A 23,824-nucleotide genomic window follows, 5' to 3' on the forward strand; every position below is an offset into this window, starting at 1 on the left:
GTGGCAAACCATTGAGAAAAAGCACGGGCAGAGTGATAAATATGAAACGCATGAACGCATGTATTCACAACAACATCGCACTCGCCAACTCACACATTCATTTTGATTTAGTTATACAACAATCACTTCTTTAACTCCGTTAAACGTAACACTGAGCACTAAATCATAAAAAATCGAAAGGAGAAGGTGACGTTACAAAGTTTCATTTCAAAAGAATATTTACAACAAATGAATGTCATTATACACACCTTAGAAACCGTACAATTGTGCCACATCCCTGGACAATAACTGTTTTATGTACAAAAAGGGCAAAAACTTAGGGACGTGTCACTCCTCTTCAGCAGCAACAGTCTCTCGGACGGTTTCCCATAATGCACCGCGAATGTTAATGTCCCTAGACTCGACGAGGCATTTCAGTTCTTCGGTTTAACTGGATTAGTCCGATTCGAGATGAAAGAGCGTCATATGAAATATTCTTTTTGGTTATCACTGATAATGCTCTGTGAGTTTGGATCCGTGTTAAAGGGAGTCTCGGGACTGTCTTCTGTTTTTCCCGCTTTGGGCTCTTGGGTCTGAAACGTTTCTTTCCGCCGGTAAAGGAATCGTGCCATCACAGCCAGCACGGCCAGACTCACAAATATCACGACGGCAATGACTCCTGAAAAACAGCAGAGCGACACGCGAAAGAGTGAGGAGACTCTGGACAGCAGATCTACACGCTATGACTTACATTTCAACATCTTTGGATAGTGAAACATGCAGAATGGACATGGTTGGCGAACTTAAAAAAAACAAAAAAAAACTAATATGTATTATAATAAAATATGTATTAACTAAAATGTATTCACTCATGTTCATATCTCTAGTTATTATTATAATTCAATACTGAATGTAAGCACTGTAAAAGATACAAATAATGGGGGGTTATTAAAATAAATAATATTGAGAATAAATACAAATTTTATTATTTATTTAATCACTGTATTAATATTAATACAAATATGTACAAGTTAATAAAAATGCATTATTAATTAAAAATGTAATACTAAAAATGTAATAATAATTTGTAATGAAAACATATAGTTCATTATGATAATCCAACATTCAATGTAAGCACTAAAAAAGAAAGAAGGCGGAAATTAAATATAAATAAATAAATAAATATTTTTAGAATATATTTTATAAAATTAAAAAATAAACAATATGTTTATATTATTTATTTTTCATCTAAATTAATATTAATAACAATGCTAATGTATGTAAATATATTATAAATGAATACAATACAACAATTAATACAAACTTACATTTATATAATTTTCTTTTATGATTTGTAATGAAAACTGAGGGAATTAAATATGGTTTAAGGTGATAATTCTAAATTTGTTTTAGTCATTGCAAAACAATTTTTAGGGGGTAAAGTAAAAATGTCAAAATATGAAATGTGTTTAAAATATTTAATATCAATGTGAATGTGTAAAGGTAAAAATGTTATAAATTAATACATATTTAGTTGTTATAAAAATACAAATAGATCTTTATGAAAATTCAACTTTGGATAAATAATCAAGAAAAAAAATCTAATCTTTAACTTAATGAGGTTTAATTGAATGGTATAAATGGTATAAAGCATTCAAGAGGAATCACTTAAATAGCTTCTTTAGAGGCGGATGACTTTAACTACAAAATGAGTTAAACTTCAGCTCTTGAACGGTCAGAGGCATTTCTAAAGGGTGAATTCAGACCTCACGCCAATATCATGCCACAATCAATCGTGATTTAGATGCCATTAGCACCTTTTTCTTTTGAGCTGTAAAATACAGGCTATCAATAAAGAGCAAAAGATGGGAAAAAAACCCTTGTGACTGTTGCTCTGTAGGTCTCCACGCCATCAGACGTGTTGTGAATGCTTCTTCGACTCAATTCTACTCGCTGTCAGAGCTAAACGCCTCTAAAATGTTTCTCTCCAGTCCTTTGTGGCCGGTTAAGCATGGCACATTTAATTATAAAGGGTAAAAGAAATGTCTAATTGAAGCGCCAAAATAAATCTCAACTCAATTTAATGCCACATTACGGTGGCTGTGAAAAGGACAAAGTGTATTCGGGATTGTAGCAGAAACCCCTTAATCAGCAAATAATTTCTTTAAATGTTTGATTAGTTTTGGGGCCTTTGTTAATTTCATTCTATTTACCGATAGCTTTGGAGAAGTCTTTGTATTCGGTCAATGTGAACGCAGCAGTTAATCAGTCATTATTGAGGTTTTCTGATTAGTTTTATAGAGTCTTTCAAAAGCACACGGAGATTGAAGTTCACTTTGCGTGACAAATTATCAATGAAGTGCAAGTTTTAGCTCACAAAATGTAAATTGTCTCTAAAAATGTTCCAAATCTGTATGACTTTCTTTCTTCCCGGTGAACACAAATGGAGATTTTAGCATAGTGCAGACTGCTTTTCTTTCCATGCAATGACTGTAAACAGGTGTGTAAACTTGTTATATACAATCATATAATATATAATCATTATATAAATCAATTTGTGTAAATTTCACGAATAATGACAAATGTATGCAAGTAACACATTGAATTAAACATGAAGTATTTGAAGTAGAAATACTAAAATAGTATTTTCTTGTACTCCAGTAATTTATGTTGTTTATACAGCTTTAAAAAAAGGATTATGACCTTAGAAGACTTATTCACTGTAAAATATTATAATTTTGAAGGTGTATACATGCTACAGTAAAAATCTGTTAATTGATTAACAGTAAGTTACTTACTATACATAGTGGATATCACTTTATCTTTAATTTAGGCATTTTAATTTTTTTTTACAGAAAAATACTGTAAAGTTTTTGGTGAAAAAGAACAAGTCATATTATAATTTGCAGTAAAATGTGCAGAATCACGTGTGACTTTTTCTCTCTCCATTTTTTGTTATAATTTATATACATTAGGGATTTACATTGCATCTTTTGTTCTTGAATTAATGCTTATTGCATTATTTTATGGGTATGTTTGTATTTGAACGTCTTTTTAATATATATATATATATATATATATATATATATATATATATATATATATATATATTATTTTTCATTTTCTGAGTTCCATTTTCTAAAACTTACAATTCTAAACTGAATTTTCTTTTTTTTTTTACTTCAAATTTCACAGATTGTTTTTCACTCATTTTTATTCTGCATTTTTGGAGTCTAACAGCCTTAGTGAATGGAAAAAGGTGGTAAACATTTCCTTTTGTCTTCCACAAAGTACATAAAGTCAGAACGTCTGAGAATGAGTAAATGAGCATTTGGGCGAATTGTTCATTTAAGGGATTCCTGGAGCAAGACCAAGTAAATATGAGCCAAAAGCAGCGAAATAACAATGACTGAAATGAGAAAAGATGAGGAATGGAGTATATGTTTCATGCTCTAAAACACCATTTACCTCCGATCAAAGCCGAGTCGCTGTTGATAGCATTGACTATCGGCTCACCCGTATTTACTGAACCCACATGATCTACAGACGAGAAGAGAGACAGACAGACAGATCATCAGCTTATCACTCGCAGGTCGTGGCTCATTGAATACGCCGCTTGATGAAGGAGTACAAACACAGAGGCAATCGAGAAATGATTATGCAAATAAAGGTCTTTCTCACGCAGATTAATACAGTGATCAGCCATTACCATCATTATTGCTCAAATTAAATTAGCAGTGCGGATGTATTCAGTGAGCCGGCGACGAAAGTTTGCTGAAATTCGACTTTCAGCAGGAATCTGACAAGAGAAGAGAAGTTTGGAAACAAAGTCTGAAGAAGATACAGACGCACATCCATCCATCCACCCACCCATCCATCTACCCACCCAACCATCCATCCATCTACCCACCCAACCATCCACCCACCCAAACACCCACCCACCCACCAATCCATCCATCTACCCACCCAACCACCCATCCATCCATCCATCCATCCACCCATCCATCCATCCATCCATCCATCTATCCATCCATCCATCCACCCATCCATCCATCCATCCACCCACCCACCCATCCATCCATCCACCCAACCACCCATCCACCCATCCATCCACCCATCCATCCATCCACCCATCCATCCATCCATCCATCCATCCATCCATCCATCCATCCATCCATCCATCCATCCATCTATCCATCCACCCATCCATCCATCCACCCAGCCACCCACCCATCCAACCACCCACCCACCCACCCACCCACCCACCCATCCATCCATCCATCCATCCACCCATCCAACCAACCATCCATCCACCAACCCACCCACCAATCCATCCATCTACCCACCCAACCACCCACCCAACCACCACGAACACAATTTTTATTAACAAAATAGGTTGAAACAATGCAGATTGACGGCTTCAACAAAAGCATACATCAATACATCAATTAATCTATGGAGAAAATGAATGGGATTTTGACTGCCTATAGTTAACCTGTTGAAGGAAGTGGTCAGTGTTGATGATGTCACCTGTGAGAGAATGAGTGGTCTCAGCGGCGTAGGGGTTGCTGGGAAGAGATGAGCCACAGCTGGATTCGGTCAGAGGTCCGGTGACTATCACAGGACTGGTGTCTGGATACAACAGAGCCGCCTTCAGCGGAGAGATGGAGTTAAACTGGACCACAGACAAACAGCCAGTGAAGCCCAGGGCGTTCAGACGGGCGATCTCTGGATCCACTTCACCTGATTCTGCAAACAAGAAGAGGTGCATATGAGTCTTCAGTGGAGATCTCAATAATATCTCCTCCAAAATTTCAATGAGGAAAGCGAGATGTGTCTCCTAGGGTTTCAGAAGAGATCTCAATATTTTCAACTGGGCCCGAATGCACCAGAATACCAAAGTCAGCAATCAAAAGTCAATCAACTGAATGGAGATCTAATGATTTTTTTTTTTTTTTGGTTGAGTGTCCTGCTTCACAGATGTTTCTCCTTCTCACAAATCAAAAGTCAGAGATCTCGTTATGAAACATTTCTCATCAAATTCTCCCAAGACCAAATGATCTGAGCTCCTTCAGAGAATTCAGGAGCAACATCTGAAACGAGCTTTAACGACATAAAGCTGAAACTTTTCTATTCAACATCAAGATTTTAGGTCTGCTCTTTACTTTACATATTATATTATCAGCATTGCAGTTTGAGTGAAACGTTCACCCTGTAAAGAAACTGTGTGGGATTTGATATGCAAATTGATATGTGAACTCTTTCTGGACTGAAGCAGCTCAGCTTTACTTGATTCTCCATCAATCATGTTTTAGAGTCTCAAATCTGATCCTCAGGATCTTTTGAGGAGCGTTTGTTTCCAGAAGCTTTACTTTCACTGTTCCTCAGCGGAGGAATGATCTTCACAAGCCTCCAGAACATCTCACATCTTCTGAGGAGCCTTGATTTCTTCAGCTCTCCATCACTGTGTTATATGTGCGGATCATTCACATCTCATCATATTACTGCAGATATAGAGCACAGACTCATACTGAGATCAGTTTATGTAAGTTTTCGTTATACTGTTATAAAGATCTCACTGATTTACATTACAAGCATTAGAATTTCATCACTTTTTATCCATATAAATACCCGCATATGCACTAAACTGCATATTTTTGCTCAGATTGAGACTAAATAATACAGAGCTGTTCTTTTCTCACTAAATCAGACTATATAAGCCATAAACGCTTAATGGATCAAATATGATAATTAACAAAAAAGCATATGCAAAGTTTTTCAAGGATTTTTTTCTACAGGTTCAGTAATAAAACCTTTTTTTCCTATTATTTCATATATCAAGTTTTACAAGGTTAAATATAAAAATGACCATGCACAGTCTCTATTTATACATGCACCTGATGATCTTGTTCTCCTTCTTGATTCTGAGCATCTGCATGCCATCATTTCAACTCAGAACTGGTCTAATATTAATCTTCAGGAGCTCGATGCAGGTTTCACATTTGATTTAGTATTCATTACAAGTCGATCTCTGGCCGTGATCGATAGTGTTTGCTGGAAATGACACACTATCTGAAGAGTCACAGCCAATGTGTTTGGCAAAAACACGCTTCCCTGCGAGTATTTCCTTCCATAAAACACTGCCAACCTCGACCTGCACATCATTACAATGAGAATGAACCAGCCTGATTTGGCTCATGAGGACCTTTGGGTAACTAGAAATGACTGCTGGGGGAGATACAGTATAAAACAGAGCTCACTGATCATGTGCAGTCGTAAAGCTCCTCGTCTTTTTAATATCTGTAAATCCTGTAAATATCTGTAAAACCTCCAAAAGTCAATGTTATATTTGTTGAAAAAAAAAAAGTATAGTTTTAGGACCATTGTGAATTTTTGTAATGTAGTTCAAAAACTCATCCTGAACACAAAATATAATTAAAATCAGAAAAAAATAAAATAAAGGCATAACAAATATTACATTATATTACAATGCTATTTACTTACAACTGTACTTTATATATATATATATATATATATATATATATATATATATATATATATATATACACATACACACACATATACTATATATAATTATTTTTTATACACACACACACACACAATTATATAATAAAAATGTCACAATGCAAAATATATACATAAACAAACCTCCTAATAAAAAGCTTTTTTAAAGCATGCACTTCAAAACTCATCCTGAACAAAAGGATTTATTAAAATCAGAAAAAATAAAGGCAGTATAACAAATACTACAATGCTAGTTGCATATTGTGCTTAATTTTAATAAAAAGAGTCACAATGCAAAAACAAACAAACAAAAATCATCCTAATAATAGACTTTGTTAATACGAAATGTCTTCACGAGATTCAGCCTGCAAGCTTTGTATTTTCACTTCTGCTTTATTATTTATTAACTCAATGTTTTATTCATCTCCTTGGGTTTTATGACTAGAAAGCTGCTGCAGATCCTATTTATAGACACAAAAAATTAAACTGACCCATTTGCCGTTCCCCAAGACGACAATAATAACATGTAAAGTCAATAATAGTCTTATCTGAAGTAAATAGGACAAAGTGTTTTCTGTTCACTCAGATTGAAGAGCTCCTGATGCTTCTGCATCCTCCAGACATTTCAGCATCCGTGATACTTAGAAAACCTCTAAAATGAATATAATAACGGCCTCTTAACTGACCATCTGCTTGTCGCTGAGGTCAGAACTCGACTGTGATTCAGAGACATTTCCTCCTTAATACAAAAACACTCTGGAGATGTTCAGAATAGATTAGAACTGCTTGTCAAATAGCACATATGTAAGACTTGGGTTTTGCACATTTATTGTGAAAACATTTAGCTCAAACCTTAAAAAAAAAAAAAAATTAAGTCTATATTTCAGACCATTTAGATTTTTTGTCATGCATTTCAATTTTATATAGTTCAATATTACATTGCTGTTAACTTACAACTGTGCTTTATGGGTGGATATATATATATATATATATGTATATATATATATATATATATATATACTCAAACACACACACACACACACACACACATAAATAAAATGAAAATAATAAGAATTTAGTGGCAAATTATACTTAATTGTCATTGTCAAAAAAGTCCAAATGCAAGATAAATGCATAAACAAACAAACCTCCTAAAGGCTTTTTTAATGCATGCTGTTTTATGCTTAATTGTAATGAAAAAAGTTGCAAAACAAAATAAATGAACCTCATAATAGAGGTTGAATGCATGCAGTTCAAAACTCATCCTGAATAACTAAATTTTGTTTCAAAAATCATTTCCACATGAGCATTCAGTTAAATTCATTTTGAATTGTTGTTGATGTTTCAAAATCAGAAGTTTAAATTTGAATATTTAATCCGTGGAATGCTTTGACTCACCGCTCACTTTTCCCAAGACAATCGATTTGATAGCGTTGAATTCAGTGTCCGATGTTAGATTGAAATATTCCTGTGCATGCTGATCGACCTACAAAAAACACAACAAGGCACGGTTAAAATTTTAGGGAGGAGGACAGAAAACGCTTGTCAGCAGCATGTTTGGTCATAGCAAGGGCAAGTTCATCTGCAAGCGTTTTAATTAAAACTTATAATTGGTTTGATCAATGATAGTGCGGTGCTCCACCAAGACCAGCCCATTGACCATTATTGACCAGCGAGTGTCACGCATTACACTGATTGATATTTCACCTGGACACTCAAAATCAAAGTCTCCATGTGATCAAAAACTTCATTTCAAATTCATGAATATATGCATAGCTTGCCAAGGATGTTCTGTTTTATCTTTTGATGCATTTTAAAGGAATATTCTGGAAAAGTATCAACTTATTTATCAACGTTTTTGCTACAGCTGTTTAACGCAAGCCACTACAAGTTAATAGAGTAAAATATTACCTAATAGATATCAGCATACTTTCCCCTGTTGATTAACCACAGTCAAATAAGACAATTGTTTTGTGTTACAAATTTTTTTGAAATGTTAAATATGCAATTAAAATCTAATTCAAAATTCTTGTTTCATTTAGTTGACATATTAAAGTGAAAGATTTTACAGAAGGGATTTTGAATTTCTCTTTTTATCAATCTAATCAGAAAATACATTAAACAGCCAGAAAGAAACACACATTTAACCATGTTTTAGGATTAAAATGTTCTATACAGTAAATCAGTGTGAATGATATAAGACCAAACCGCTTTATAAAAACCTTCAGAATATATAAATAAGAATAAAACTGTTAATGGTATAAATACAACTGAAGTGGAGAAACAAACTCAGAGAAAACAGCACTTAACCCTTGTGCATTGTTCAAATTCACTACACTTTCGAGTTGTTCGGGATGAAAACATCCACTCAATTAAACTGCTGTAAAAATGTGTCAGATTCATATTTTTTTCTCAATTTTTTTTGCATAAATCTGTTAGTCAAATTCATTCCTGATCAAAACTACCAAATGTTTTTTTTAAATTCCAAGATTTTAACTCTTTAATTGCCAAGTTCCTAAATGATGTCGCTGATTTGGGGGGAAAAACACACAAAATGACTTATTTTCAATATTAAAGTAATTGTGGCTGGATTTTTTTTTATTTTTAAAAAGATAACAACTGTAAAAAATAACAAATGTTACAGGGAAAACCACCAACAATCAAGAATCTCACACACACACAAACACTATAATTTGCTGTTATACTCCATATACAAGCCAGAAACTAAGCCTTTTTTTGCACGGGCCTATCTAAAGGGTTAATGGTCCCACCTAGTGATCAACTGTACAAATATGCATAGTTATATGGTGTCACGGCTTTGCAATCAAAAAAAGTCGTTATAATGGAACTCAATGGGGCAAAAACAGCCACCAACAACAAATTAGGGAGAAAAAATTTAAATCTAATGTTGCACAAAAACTAACAATGCATCAAAGCCAATCTTGTTACTAATCTTTGACATGCCCAAGACTGTGATAAAAGGTAAAAAAAATATCCAGTCCACAATCACTTTTTATATTGAAAATATGTAATTTTGTGTGTTATTTTTCCCAAATCAGTGACATCATTTATGAACTTGGTAATTAAAGAGTTCAAATCTTGGAGGTTGATTAATAGATTTATGCAAAAAAAAAAAAAAAAAAAAATTTATCTGATACATTTTAACAGCAGTTTAATTTAGTGGATGTTTTCATCCACGAACATAACGAAAGGGTAGTGAATTTGCCCAGAGTGTACCGCTGAGTTTTTGAAAAATCTCAAAGGCATTTTCCCAAAATATGGGTCAAAATAAGATTTTTCACCAAAAGTCATTCCATTAGCTCAAACACAGAGAAAGTTGTGGCCAAAACAAGACTCAACTTTACCCCCTAGTGGACGAAAACGGGGTTAAAAATATGTATTATAAATGAAACAGAAGCAGAGAAGTGCAATAAATAAAGTTTAATGCGCATTTTGGATGTTTTTTCCCCATCAGACTCAAGTAGTGCTATTATAGTTAACTAAAACTAAAACCATAAAAAAAGAAAAAGAAAAAAAAAACATTAAGTTACTTAAAAGAAAAAAATATATATATTTCAGCAAGTTGACAAAGCAACATTTTTCTCTTCTTTCACCTGAAACACTAAAATAACTAAAAATATATACATTATAATAACTACATAGATACTTATTTAAAAACAACTAAAATGAATATAAATTACAAAAACAACAAAATTGCTAATTTATTTTATATAAAATTAACATGAAAGCAGAAAATATCAGAATAAAATCTGTTATATTAACAGAAATTATAACAGAATGTCAAAATTATAATGGTATAATTTTGTCCTATAATAATGCAAAATATATCTCAGTATCTCAAAGATATTAAAACAACACTGATTCGAAATCTGACAATTATGGAAGCAAACTAACCTAAAAAACATAAAAGAGTGGATTTGTCTGTAGTGTATTGCTTTAAATGTTTTGAATTTGCAGTGCAGTGTTTGGGTTCAGTGTATTTTTGCAGACATATTTCCCACATCATGTCACAGATGCTGTATGTTGAGAATAGCCAGAATGTGTCTCAGTACCTGGATGCTGAGCGTCTCTGCCAGTCTCTGGATGCTCACGTGGTGGAGAAGCCCATTGGCCAGGTTCCTGCCGCTGGCTCGGAAAACCTCTGCATCTCTGTTGTGCTGCAGTTTGTACCTGACGTCCAAATGTCCTTTAGAACAAAGAGCATTGGATTTCTCAACAGGCTTTTGTGTGAAAAGGTCACAGTTTAACTGCAGTAAACATCAACAAGGAACATCAACATGCGACAGAAGCCAATGTGTTTCGCAACTACAAATCCTCTTCATCTTAAGAAGATTAAAATGTTATCCTCTGTGAAACACAACAGACTAATTTTTACATGGAATTAATCATACATATCGCCTCAGGTGAACTTAATAGTTCTGTACACAGCATTCAAACGTTTTTGGATCGGTAAGATTTTTAATGTTTTTTAAAGAAATGTCTTCTGCTCATCAAGATTTATTTGCATTTATTTGATTAAAAAAAAATACAAAAAAAACTGTAATATTGTGAAATATTATTACAATTTAAAACAACTGTTTTCTGTTTGAATATACTTTAAAATGTAATTTATTTCTGACTTCAAAGCTGTATTTTCAGCATCATTACTGCAGTCTTCAGTGTCACATGATCTTCAGAAATCAGAATAATATACTGCTGATTTGTTTTCAGTCTTGGAAACATTTTACCATTTTATTATTAACATTTTACCATGAATACTTTTTGATACATTTTTCATGATATCTTTGATGAATAAAAAAGTTCAAAAGAACAGCATTTATTCAAAATTGAAATTTGTTTTAACAATATAAGGCTGCGTCCGAAATCGCATACTTCCATACTATATAGCAGGCGAAAAACAGTATGCGAAGCAAGTAGTTGTATTTATGTTAGGATCATCACTGATTTATGCTGTTTTTTTCATTCTAATATGAATTTCCAGGTATTTCCAGTTGCTATTTTGTCAGTTGCAAAGTGCTTAATAGCAAATAACTTTTGAAGCACTTGTATGCATGCACACTGATTTTGTAGCAGTTTCCAGTTGTTTTTAAACAAGCAAGATCTTAACATCTGAAAAATGTTGTCTTGAGAATGGGTGCCACACTTTAGAGAAATACCCATGCACCAGGTCACATTTCAAATGATTCTCTTTATTTATTTATTTTTCATTTCTACATGGATAAGAGCACAAAGCTTACAAAACCACTTTAACATTTTCATAAAGTAGTATAATAGAGCTTAAAGCAACAGGGAATTTCTTAAGACGTTTTTATAATAATGTCAGGAAAATAAACTTCAGCAGCTTCAGTAACTGTATGTGTACAAGATGAGGACTTTACATTTGGGCGTCAAAAATGAGTGAAAAACAGTGGAAATCTAAAATTTACCCCAGGGATAAAGTAATACATATTGTAAAATTAAACTTGTTGTAAATATGTTGGTATGATATGTGATATGTTGCTAGATTTTCAAATAACTGTAATATGAGTTCCCTTGAAGAAGAAGAAGATGGAGCACAGCTTGTCTTCATCATCCTGATGGCTCTCTCAACAATGTTCTGTGCGCGAGCATCACTGGTGTTGAATCAAACCTGTGCAGGATTCTGTTCAGGCTCTCTGTATGGAGTGATGAGGCAGATGAACACTCAAACAAGGACACACACCATCTCTCAGGATGTGTTTTCCTGCAGGTGAATACAGGCCTTCAGTGTAAATAGAGCTGTTCTGCAGCACCCTGGCATCATACACAGACCCGATATCAAAGTACTTCTCCTGGTGGTGACCTGCAGCTGAACACAATGAAACCACTTCCTGTTGAAATAACATTGGCCTTCACTTGCTGCTGGTTCAGTTTGTATGTGACAGCCATCTATTTTTCCAGCTACCAGAAGAAAAGCTGCTTCCACTGCCTCCAGGTCATCTGCGGTGGAGAGGGCAATCAGCCTCCTCAAAATCCCCATGACAGACCTGCTCATTCTGTGCACAATGTTATGCAGCTCTTGGATGTCGAAGGCCAGTGACAGCAGCCTGTATGATGCTGTTCACAGTCTGTAAATATGTAGTTTTTGTTTTTTAGAATAAAATTTCAATAGGTTACACATTTTTTGCTTATCTCTCTCTCTCTCACTCTCTCTCTCTATATATATGTGTGTGTGTATATTGTCTATAATATATATATTATATATGTATTTATGTATATATTGGGATGTGTGTATATGTGTGTGTTTCTGTGTATATTTCTATAATGTATTTGTGTGTATTTATGTGTAATATATGTGTGTGTGTATTTGTCTAAGCATTCATTCAAGTTTATTAATTGATTTATGTTCCTTTTGTTTCTTTTGTGTAATTTTATTTGTATTCATTTATTACAATAAATTACTTTATATCCTTACATAAAATCAGGCTGTCATTCTGTTCACAGATGTAGCTGCTGTTATTCTGAGGTAGAAAATTAAAAGCTTAATTTATATTTAGTAAATGATTTACAAGCTGTCAATGAAGGCGTGATCTGCGAACAGCTGACCGACGCCTGCTTTGAATTGTTAATTCAAACGACGTAAAAACACAGATGAAAGCGGTAAGCATAACGAAAAACATCACGATGTTCGCTCAGTAGATTGGGCTCTTTAAATTTACGCTCTGTTGTGACGACGTATGTCATGTGACAATGTCAACATGGCGTATGTAGTACGTCCGAATTTCATTCATACTACCCACATTCATACTATATAGAACGTACTTTTCTAACGGTCGAGTAGTACGTTCAAATTCAAATGTAGTACCCAGTATGCAGTATGCGATTTCGGACGCAGCTTAAGTCTTTACTATAACTTTTTATCAATTTAACACATCCTTGATAAATACATGCTAGCGACATGCTAGTAACTTGGTAATCATGTTAGTGACATGCTAGTAACATGCTAATCATGCTACAAACATGTAAGCAACATGCCAGTAACCTGCTAATCATGCTAGCGACATGCTAGTCACTTGTTAATCATGCTAGTAACATGCTTATCATGCTAGAAACATGTTAGCAACATGCCAGTAACCTGCTAATCATTCTAATAAAATGCTAGCAACATGCTAGTCACTTGCTAATCATGCTAACGACATGCTAGTCACTTGTTAATCATGTTAGTAACATGCTTATCATGCTAGAGACATGCTAGCGACATGCTAGTTACTTGCTGATCATGTTAGGAACATGCTAGTAACATCCTAATCATGCTACAAACATGTTAGCAACATGCCAGTAACCTGCTAATCATGCTAGAAACATGCTAGCAACATGCTAGTCACTTGCTAATCATGCTAGCGACATGCTAGTCACTTGTTAATCATGCTAGAAACATGCTAGCGACATGCTAGTTACTTGCTGATCATGTTAGGAACATGCTAGTAACATGCTAATCATGCTACAAACATGTTAGCAACATGCCAGTAACCTGCTAATTATGCTAGAAACATGGTAGCAACATGCTAGTCACTTACTAATCATGCTAGCGACATGCTAGTCACTTGTTAATCATGCTAGTAACATGCTTATCATGCTAGAAACATGCTAGTGACATGCTAGTAACTTGGTTATCATGCTACTTTTCAAACTTCTTCAAACTCTCTGGTCAGGTAACAACTGCTTAAAACTTTCAGGCATTCTCGAGCCAACCTAAAGTTTGTCTTAACAAACTTTTTTGTCTAGTTCACAATTGATTTCTGTTTTAACAATATAAGTCTTTACTATCACTTTTTATCAATTTAACAAATCCTTGATGAATACAAATTTCTTTGAAAATAAGAAGAAAAAAAAAGTGAACGTATATCATGTGACACTGAAGACTGGAGTAATGATGTTGAAAATACAGCTGCGCATCACAGAAATAAATTACACTTTAAAGTATATTAAAATAGATCCAGTTATTTTAAATCACAATAATATTACTGTTTTTTTTTTTATAAATGCAGGCTTGATGAACAGAAGAGACCTCATTAAAAAACATTACAAATCTTACTGATCCCAAACTTGTAAGTGTGTTTTGCATGTGACAAATATTATATGTGGCATGTTGCTGTACGGCTGTTAATGTGCTTGTTTCTGTGCTAATGGATCAGTTGTCCTTTGCTTGCAGTTTTTGTGTGAACTGTCCTGTTAATTAATGCATATAGACACTGAGAAATAAATAAAAAGGCATGCAACAGGAACAGGAAGCTGTCAAAGCAGCCGGCGGGTTCTGGAGGCTGTTATGGACTTTCTGCATAATTGCACTAGCAGGTATTAATGCCACACGCTGTCTGCTGCTTCCTCTCTGTGTGTACTGTGATAAGCCAGATCCACAGTTTACTGAATTCTGCTGCTGAGGCGGTGCAGGACACCACAATAATTGGCCCTAACAGCATGCCAAATAAAACAATACCATATTTTGGTACATACTTTGAAATAGTATTTATTCAAACAAAATGTACACAATTTTATATAAGCATCAATTCCAAAATGCTCAAGTAATTCATTACAATGTGTTCTAACTTATCTTTGTGTATATAGGACATTTGCAAAAACAGATCATTTTCAAAAATCAATTAATTAAAAAAAGTATTTTTTTATTGTGCATTCCAATTAATCTCAATCAAACTGCAGTCAGGTTATTTTGATTAAACCTTAACGTGCGGCGTTAACGTGAGACTCTTATCGGGCGAAAAAAAAAATATGGCCGTTAATCTATTCTCAAAGTTGGGTTGGGAGCTGGGTCTATACTAAGCAAGCTATGATGACTTTCAGCTTGATATTTTATATAACCGACTGACGGGCCACTGCTGTGCATTGTCACGAAAGCTTATCTTTTTCACGTGTTTTTAAGCCTCACCGCTTGTCGATTTAAACATTAAAGCATCCAAACACAAGACACGGAAAAGCTGAACAGAGTAGCTGGTTACACGCGCGCTGTGTTCGGTGCGCACGAGAGAGAGCCGCGTATCACGGACAGCGACAGTGAACCGAGCTCTCTTCTGCGAAGTTCTCCTCGAAGTCCCTCCTGCACCTGAACGAACAAATACAAATCGCAGTTTGAACAAACAAAAAGATGTGAAAGAGCCCAATTCAGTTCTCGCGGTGTTCTGGTGTTCAGGGCTCACGCAGAGAAAGGCGTCTCAAAACACTTGAACATCGAATTTGCTTATTTTTGCTCTTGTGCCGACAAATACATGCAAAATATGTCAAAATATACACCTTGGAAATTATGCTCAAAAAAACTGTCAATTATTTTTTAAGTGAAAGTAAACAGTTGAGGGAAAAATGGGATGTGTATTATATTTGATGTGTTCATCGTCTCTTAAAGTGACCGCGCCTAATTTAGCGACTGGCTGCTGTAATGTGACGCGTTTGCAATTCACTACTACGTAAACGATCGCTGCACTGCTGCAGACGCAAATCTCCTGGAATCCGTTAACATCGGTGTGTAAAAAAATATGCAACGCATACGCACTGCAGACGGAGTATGTGTGAAACAGCCGTAAGGTTGTTTGCACCTTGTGCAATGTGGAATTAGTTTACAGCTTTTTCAAGCACTTTGTGATGCATTTTGGAAACAGGAGATGAGCCCCTGGTCTAATGCACTACCTAGCTTGATAAACCCCTTCTCAAAGACTTACTGTTTGTCAATTTTATTTGGGTAACACACATATTCTGAATGCCTTCGGCAGAATTCGAATGAGCCATTTCAATCTAGATTAATTTCAAGATCACAGTGAGATTAATCTAGATTAAAAATATTAATCTATGCCCACCACTAATATATATATATATATTTAAATTATCTTATTTTTTTATTTTAGTTTTAATGCAAAGTATCGACTCTAAATTGTCATATATTGCATAGATGCAATAGAAAGATGTCTTGTATTTTTAATGCCTTCGCATTATTTTGTGGAGAATGAAAAACAAAGGTTTTATTGTATCATGTTTGATAAAGACAGTGATTCAGATCAAACTTGCCATGATTCATTAAAAGAACTGTCTCAACAATATCTTACACTGATTTGTGAAGAAAGAGATCTTGCATTTTTTGCATTTAATTCTGCATTAACACAGCTTGACTAAAATATAATTTCCCCTGCCGTAAAAGATGTGCCTCTGATATCAGACTGGTGTTTTCTGGATGAAAGTCAAGCAACTTTTTAATTTAAGAAAGCATCTGAGAAATTTAGCAAGGCTTGAATTGAGCTTTTCTGGCGTGTGATCGCAGATGCATGTTTACTCGGGCTCATGAATACATTTCTTTCCCTATCTCTTGCTGGATTTCAGACAATATAGGAAGTAATTTAGTGCGGCTGCTGTGTTCAGAGATTCCCCATGAATGTGCTTAGAGAGAAGGACCAGAGCGTTTCAGACCGTTTCTGTTGAGCAGGACGGCGAGGGACTCTCTGTAGTATGAGCTGATGTAAAGCAGCAGCGCCGGCGCTTGGCTCGTCCTGAAGCTCAGCGAGACGTTCTCTCCTCTCAGCGTTAAATCTGAGTAGATGGAGGACGACTGAGCGCTGACGTTCCTGTGCAGCTCGTACGGCTCTTTGAACGTGTACGTGACTGATGTTCCCGGTTTGAAGAAGGCAGAAACGTCTTAAAGAGAGATTTAACACATTGTGATTAGGATTTAGGATATGCATAACTATCCTAAACTGGTGTAAGATCATTGTGTCGTATTGATTTACAGGTAGGGCTGGGCAATATGGACAAAAACACTATCAAATGTTTTATTTCTGTATAGTTTTATATCAATATTTACCCTTAATAGGTAAACATTTTACATGTTTGTTAGATCAACAAATAAGATGGCAACATGAAATCCATTTGATTGTTTATGGATTCTGTGTTTTAATAAAGTTATATTTAAATGGTTTAAAACCAGTTTATCACCAAAAATGGTGGCTAATGAAGTAAATTGATTAAAGAAAAAAAATGTAAACAATCTTTTGACGTAATCAAATGGAAACGTAGCAACTGATTTACAACAAAACATTTTTAACATTTTATACTCAAAATAAAGTACTATACAATAGTAATATATTTCCGTAATAATTTCATCAAGTTAAACCAAACTTTTATTTTGGTGCAAATACTTTCGAGTGTCAGCATATTTTATGATAGCTTGAAATAAATGAATACATTAAATTTGCAAATAAATGAAACAGTAAAATGCTCATGAAGTGCAATAAAATAAAATAAAAATATAATTTAAAACTGATGCCTTGATTATCAGCTGAAATAAATTGAAGCACCAGAATTACTAAAGGATTAAAAAATAAAAGTAAATATAAAAATAAACTAATACAAGGACTAAAGCACATAACAAAATTACTAACATGTAAACAAAAAGTAAAACGAAAATTGAAAATATAAAAATAAGCAAATTCGGAATATATAAAAAAATACTATAATACTATATATACTAGAATAACATGAAAATAAAAGAGAAAATAGAAATTAATTGTTAGCAAAATTTTATTTTTTATATGATTAAAATATCTGTGTGAATATTTCTGTTTTAGTGTATTTTAGGATCGCTTTTATCAAATAAAATGTTCATAAAGTCTTATTTTAGTTTTTTTTTTTTATTTAACTACTATTATTTTTTTTTATTTACAAAAAATATTGATATTGTTTTGATGCCCAGCCCTACTGTCAGGGCAAACAACAAAAAAGAACCACTTTTATTGAATTTTTAATTTTTTTAATTTTATTTATTTTTGTTAAAAAAGAACATTGCTGTTATTGCAAATTTTTGGAATTGAAATAAAATATTTAATGAACTAAAAATTAAAAAACGAAAATTCGAAAGTTTATTTATTTTTAATTCTATGATAAATCCTGATTTCGATGCATTGGCCAGCCCTTCTATTGGAGTAAAAACGCCTTGAGCGTCCTGAGCTTCAGTACCTTTATGACAGAAGGTGCCGGTGAAGGGCGAGAGGCTGCAGTCGCAGGTGAAGCCGCTGTGATCCTCCACACAGCTGCCCTGATTCTTACACAGTTCCCTGTAGCTGCTGCAGTGTCCGGGACATCCCGGCGTCACTCCGGGCGTGATCTCCGCCCGCTCCTTCAGATCCAGAGTCTTCCCGTTCAGCTTCAGCGAGCGGATGCAGCCCAAGAAGCCCTTCTGTCTGGACGCGGTTCCTCCTGAAGACGCAAGCAGAGTTTATCTGAAAACATACAGCTGTCAAGACTCTGAGAAAAAGATATTTAATGACAGTAAAGTTACAGGAAAAGATGCTTTATCACGCGGACAGCGTAACCTTCTCACATGCTATCAAGGGTTTGAGTCGCGGCTGGCAGTTTTGTTCAGCGAACTCAAGACTTCGGGGAAGAATTTAGTGTTTTTTTTGCAATTTCTTACTGTAGACGTTGAGCTATAAAGACAGATATAATGCACTCACAAATATTAGCGCTCAGTGGTTTAGTGTTAATTTGTTTGAGCCAGCTGTGGCGTATAATCATCTGTGAAATGATAAGAAAAGAAAAAAAATACTATAATACACAATTCACTAACAATTTGTGATTGTAAATGTGGTGCTAAATGGTAATATGTAATATATATATATATATATATATAATGGAAAACTATAACTATAACTTAAAACAAAACAAATAAATAAATGTAAATAATATCAAAATTAAACAAATGAAACAAAAATATAATAATACATAAAAATAAAACAATGTCATTATTCTTAATTAAACTTAAGCAATTAATGCAAAAAGTATATTAACAATTTTATATTAAAATAAATAAAAGTAAATAAAACACTGTTGTTATTGTTATATAAATCTGAAAATCATTTAAAACAAAAAAGTGTTATAGTTAACTAAAAGTAAAACTATTAAATAAAAAATATTTTATCCAATAAATACAAATTTTTTATCCAATTTTATCCAATAAATATAAAAAATAAATAATTAAAAACACAATTGTGATGACATTGATACAGCTGTCTAAAATTATTAAAGTCATTAAAATCTAAATGCAAGTTGTTGACGTAAACTAATAATAATAATAAAGATAATAATAATAAACAATAGTTGAAAATAGTTGGAAACAACAACAAAAAACAAAACAATGTGCTTAGATATTCATGATATAAGCTTCAATATGAGCTCAATGTGTTTGTGTGTATTTCTTCTAAAGAATTGTTTGAGATTAATCATAACTGAGATCTCCATGAAGGCTCTCGAAGCCTCATTCGAGTCTGCAGCAGCCCCTCAAAGCTGATACCTGTTAAAATGGCTTTCTTTCTCATGTTATGAGCTGAACAGAATATCTGCAATATATTGAGAGTGCTTCAGAATGACTGATCTGTTTTACCCAGAAGACCTCAGACCTGAATTATAAACTGGCTGAAATTGAGTTCTTCATGATGAGCAGGTGGCTGTATTTGAACAGTCATGGGAACCTGCGGATCCAATTGCCGCAGAATAGAGCTGTAAAGATTGAACTATAATGACACTACTTTCATAACACTTACTGGAAAACTTCAATTCATTGGTGCTGGATTCCTCCAACACATGGGTCAAGGTCAACAGACCTTCAGCTTCACAGAAAGCAGAAAGAGTCCTTCAGTTTCACACGAGCACGCTTTACAGGAGGGACACTCACGAAAGATGTCCAGAGCTGGTCTCATATTTCACCCCAAAGATAAAAAATAAAAAAAATGTTTTGCATAAAGAGAATGCAGATGTTTTGCAAAAAAAAGTTTTGCATGAAGAGAATGCAGATGTTTTGCTTAAATGTTTTGCATAAAGAGAATGCAGATGTTTTGCAAAAAAAGTTTTGCATAAAGAGAATGCAGATGTTTTGCAAAAAAAGTTTTGCATAAAGAGAATGCAGATGTTTTGCAAAAAAAGTTTTGCATAAAGAGAATGCAGATGTTTTGCAAAAAAAGTTTTGCATAAAGAGAATGCAGATATTTTGCAAAAAAAGTTTTGCATAAAGAGAATGCAGATGTTTTACAAAAAGTTTTGCATAAAGAGAATGCAGATGTTTTGCAAAAAAAGTTTTGCATAAAGAGAATGCAGATGTTTTACAAAAGGTTTTGCATAAAGAGAATGCAGATGTTTTGCAAAAAATGTTTTGCATAAAGAGAATGCAGATGTTTTGCAAAAAAAGTTTTGCATAAAGAGAATGCAGATGTTTTGCAAAAAATGTTTTGCATAAAGAGAATGCAGATGTTTCGCAAAAAAAGTTTTGCATAAAGAGAATGCAGATGTTTTACACAAAGTTTTGCATAAAGAGAATGCAGATGTTTCGTAAAAAAAGTTTTGCATAGAGAATACAGATGTTTTGCAAAAAAAGTTTTGCATAAAGAGAATGCAGATGTTTTACAAAAAGTTTTGCATAAAGAGAATGCAGATGTTTTACAAAAAGTTTTGCATAAAGAGAATGCAGATGTTTTACAAAAAAAGTTTTGCATAAAGAGAATGCAGATGTTTTGCAAAAAGTTTTGCATAAAGAGAATGCAGATGTTTTACAAAAAGTTTTGCATAAAGAGAATGCAGATGTTTTACAAAAAGTTTTGCATAAAGAGAATGCAGATGTTTTGCAAAAAAAGTTTTGCATAAAGAGAATGCAGATGTTTTGCAAAAAAAGTTTTGCATAAAGAGAATGCAGATGTTTTGCAAAAAAGTAAAAGTAAATAAAAAAACTCTAATAAAACGAAAAAAAAAAAAATCACAAAATATCTAAATTAAATGTATAAAATAATGTAAATTAAAAATAATAATAAAACTAAAATAGTATATAAATAATGCTAAAATAACATTGAAATGGAGATGTAAAAATAGAAATGATAAAGATAAATGTTAATAATAATAAAATGTTTAATGGTATATAAATAACACCAATATAAAACTAAAATAGAAATATAAAAATGTTCAATACTTGAAAGCTATATTTTTTAAATATTAATAGATTCCAGAACAGTATATAAATAATAACAAATAAATACAAATCACAATCAAAATATCAAATATCTGTAAGCAAATTAAATTTTTGTTGAGTAAAATATTTTATTTTTGTTTTTTATTTGAGTAAAATATTTTAAGCAGATTTTGTCTATTTGATTTTGGAGTGATATATGAGTTTTCCTGACAGTGCGATTCACACAAAAGGGTCAATAATGATAGCAGCGCTGTGACAGAATAAACAGACCTCATTTATCTGTTAAATGTTCTTCATACCTACAAACAGCTGGCTGTTGAGCTGCAGATGCATGTGTCCGTCAGCAGGGGCTTTCTGAACGGCGCCGGGATGATGGTCCACGTACAGCGAGGCCTCCTTCACGTTCCTCGCGGCTCTCACCTGATGCCAGCGCTCGTCGTTCAGAGCCGACGCCGTCTCCACCTTCACCTCCAGAGGACCGTTCCCCACGTCGAAAGAGAACAGCACAAGAGTCGGGGCTGGAAACACAAACACGTTTGATGGATGTTCAGATGATTCAGTTCGGATTCAGTTAATTAGACGCAACGAAACATGAAGCGTTCCAGTGCAATCTGTTGTGTGGCATTATGATGTTTGATGCATTGAGAAGAACGCCAGGAGAACGTCAAAAACAACTTCTAATGATGATGCAATGAATGATAAAACATCTGACAGATGAGTTTAACGGGAGAAGAGCATCATGCTGATGAACAGCATCATCTATAGAGCTAAAAACCAGCAGGAGAGAGAGAGAGAGAGAGAGAGATCTCACAACAAACCTCTTTAAGGTCTTCTCTGAAGAACCAGAGGAAAATATGAACAAATTCTCCTTCAATGATCTGAGCTCCTTTCACATTCATTTCATTCATTCAGAAGATCAGAGACTTTTTATTTTATTATTGAGAAACCTTGATTGGGCCAGCAACAACATACTGTAGTAACACCACTCATGTTTTCTGCAGAAAATATTAAAATCTAGACAAAAGCGCATAATAAAATTATTAAATCTAAAATTAAAGTGGAAACGGAAAACACTAATAAAAAGGCTAATCTAAAATATCAGTAAGTATTATAATCGTTTATAATTATTACTTAAATAAGACTGAAATTAAATAATGAAATATAAATCCTATTTTAAACATTTAAATATTTGTACATTAAATTTAAAAAACGAAAACTGAAAATATATACAAATAAAAGCTTATTTAAAATATTGATAAATACTACATATATTAATATACAATTAATATTAATATTACACAGGAAAAAGTCTAAAATAGAAATAATAAAATATATTACATATTTGTACATACATTTTTTAAAAACGAAAACTAAAAATATATAAAAATAAAAGCTTATTTAAAATATTGAAAAATACTATATTAATATACAATTAATAGTAATATTACACAGAAAAAAAAATCCAAAATAGAAATAATAAAAAAATCTTAAATATTTGTACATAAACTTTACAATGAAAACAAAAATATAAAAATAAAAGCTTTTTTTAAAAATATTGATAAATACTTTATGAATATATACAATTAATATAAAAAAATACAATCAAATAAAGAAAATCTAAAATAATAACAATAATAAATAAATAAATAAAACTGTAAGCAAAAATTCATGTTCCCCCCTGTAATATTTCAACAAAGTTGCCTATTGTTGTATTTGAGTTAAACAAAAATTACAATATTTTAAAGCTACATTTCCCATTCATTATTATTATTATTTATCTTATTTTATTATATATTATTTATTTATCAGTTTGTCTTTGTGAGATTTATACAAAAGGGACAAATAAAGTCCATCTAAAACATGACGATAGTGATGATTTCTGAGCTGCACACACGACGAACAGACATTATTTACTAGAAAATTTCACAAATGATTAAATGTGAATTTCGGAAGTAAAAAATGCTGAACTAGTTTTCTTGTTAAACATATTCCAATATTTTTCTTAATGCACCAAAAAAACCCCGCCCTAGATCTGCTTCACAGATCTCAGTCTTCACATCTGTTGAAGACTCCCGTCGCTTCATCTGCAGGATTCCTGAATGAAAGATCGTCAGCGTCTGTCACGAAGCACTTCTCTAATGACAGAAAAACGCTGATGAAGTGCTTCTCGTCGTTCACAGCTGGCCTCAGATCAGCTTGATCTCACTCATTAAACACAGAGTTCAGCCTGAAACTCATATTCTGCCTTCGTTTACTCATTTACAGATGTTTTCTCTGAATATTCTCAAACTTTAAAAATGGCAGTATAATCACGGGAGTGATACTATACTATAGATC

At 33.4% G+C, this 23,824-nt stretch overlaps 1 protein-coding gene across 4 annotated transcripts in view; it reads right to left on the reverse strand.

The window, feature by feature from the left end:
• Window positions 1-200: 200 nt before the first annotated feature.
• The window catches only part of LOC132132082 (contactin-associated protein-like 4), a 103,606-nt gene continuing 79,982 nt past the window's right edge, over window positions 201-23,824 (reverse strand). For 3 of the 4 annotated variants that reach the window (XM_059544320.1, XM_059544319.1, XM_059544317.1), the window contains exons 17-24: window positions 21,787-22,005; window positions 18,493-18,732; window positions 16,951-17,175; window positions 10,578-10,711; window positions 7,903-7,990; window positions 4,510-4,728; window positions 3,448-3,519; window positions 201-658 (exon numbers count right to left, since the gene is read on the reverse strand). In XM_059544320.1, coding sequence (XP_059400303.1) covers window positions 462-658; window positions 3,448-3,519; window positions 4,510-4,728; window positions 7,903-7,990; window positions 10,578-10,711; window positions 16,951-17,175; window positions 18,493-18,732; window positions 21,787-22,005 — 1,394 coding nt within the window. In that variant the 3' untranslated portion in view covers window positions 201-461. The remainder of the gene's footprint in view (window positions 659-3,447; window positions 3,520-4,509; window positions 4,729-7,902; window positions 7,991-10,577; window positions 10,712-16,950; window positions 17,176-18,492; window positions 18,733-21,786; window positions 22,006-23,824) is intronic. The other variant, XM_059544321.1, reaches the window with a different exon arrangement.

This window comes from Carassius carassius, chromosome 49, assembly GCF_963082965.1.
Source record: "Carassius carassius chromosome 49, fCarCar2.1, whole genome shotgun sequence".
In the NCBI taxonomy this organism is placed as follows: Eukaryota; Metazoa; Chordata; class Actinopteri; order Cypriniformes; family Cyprinidae; genus Carassius; species Carassius carassius.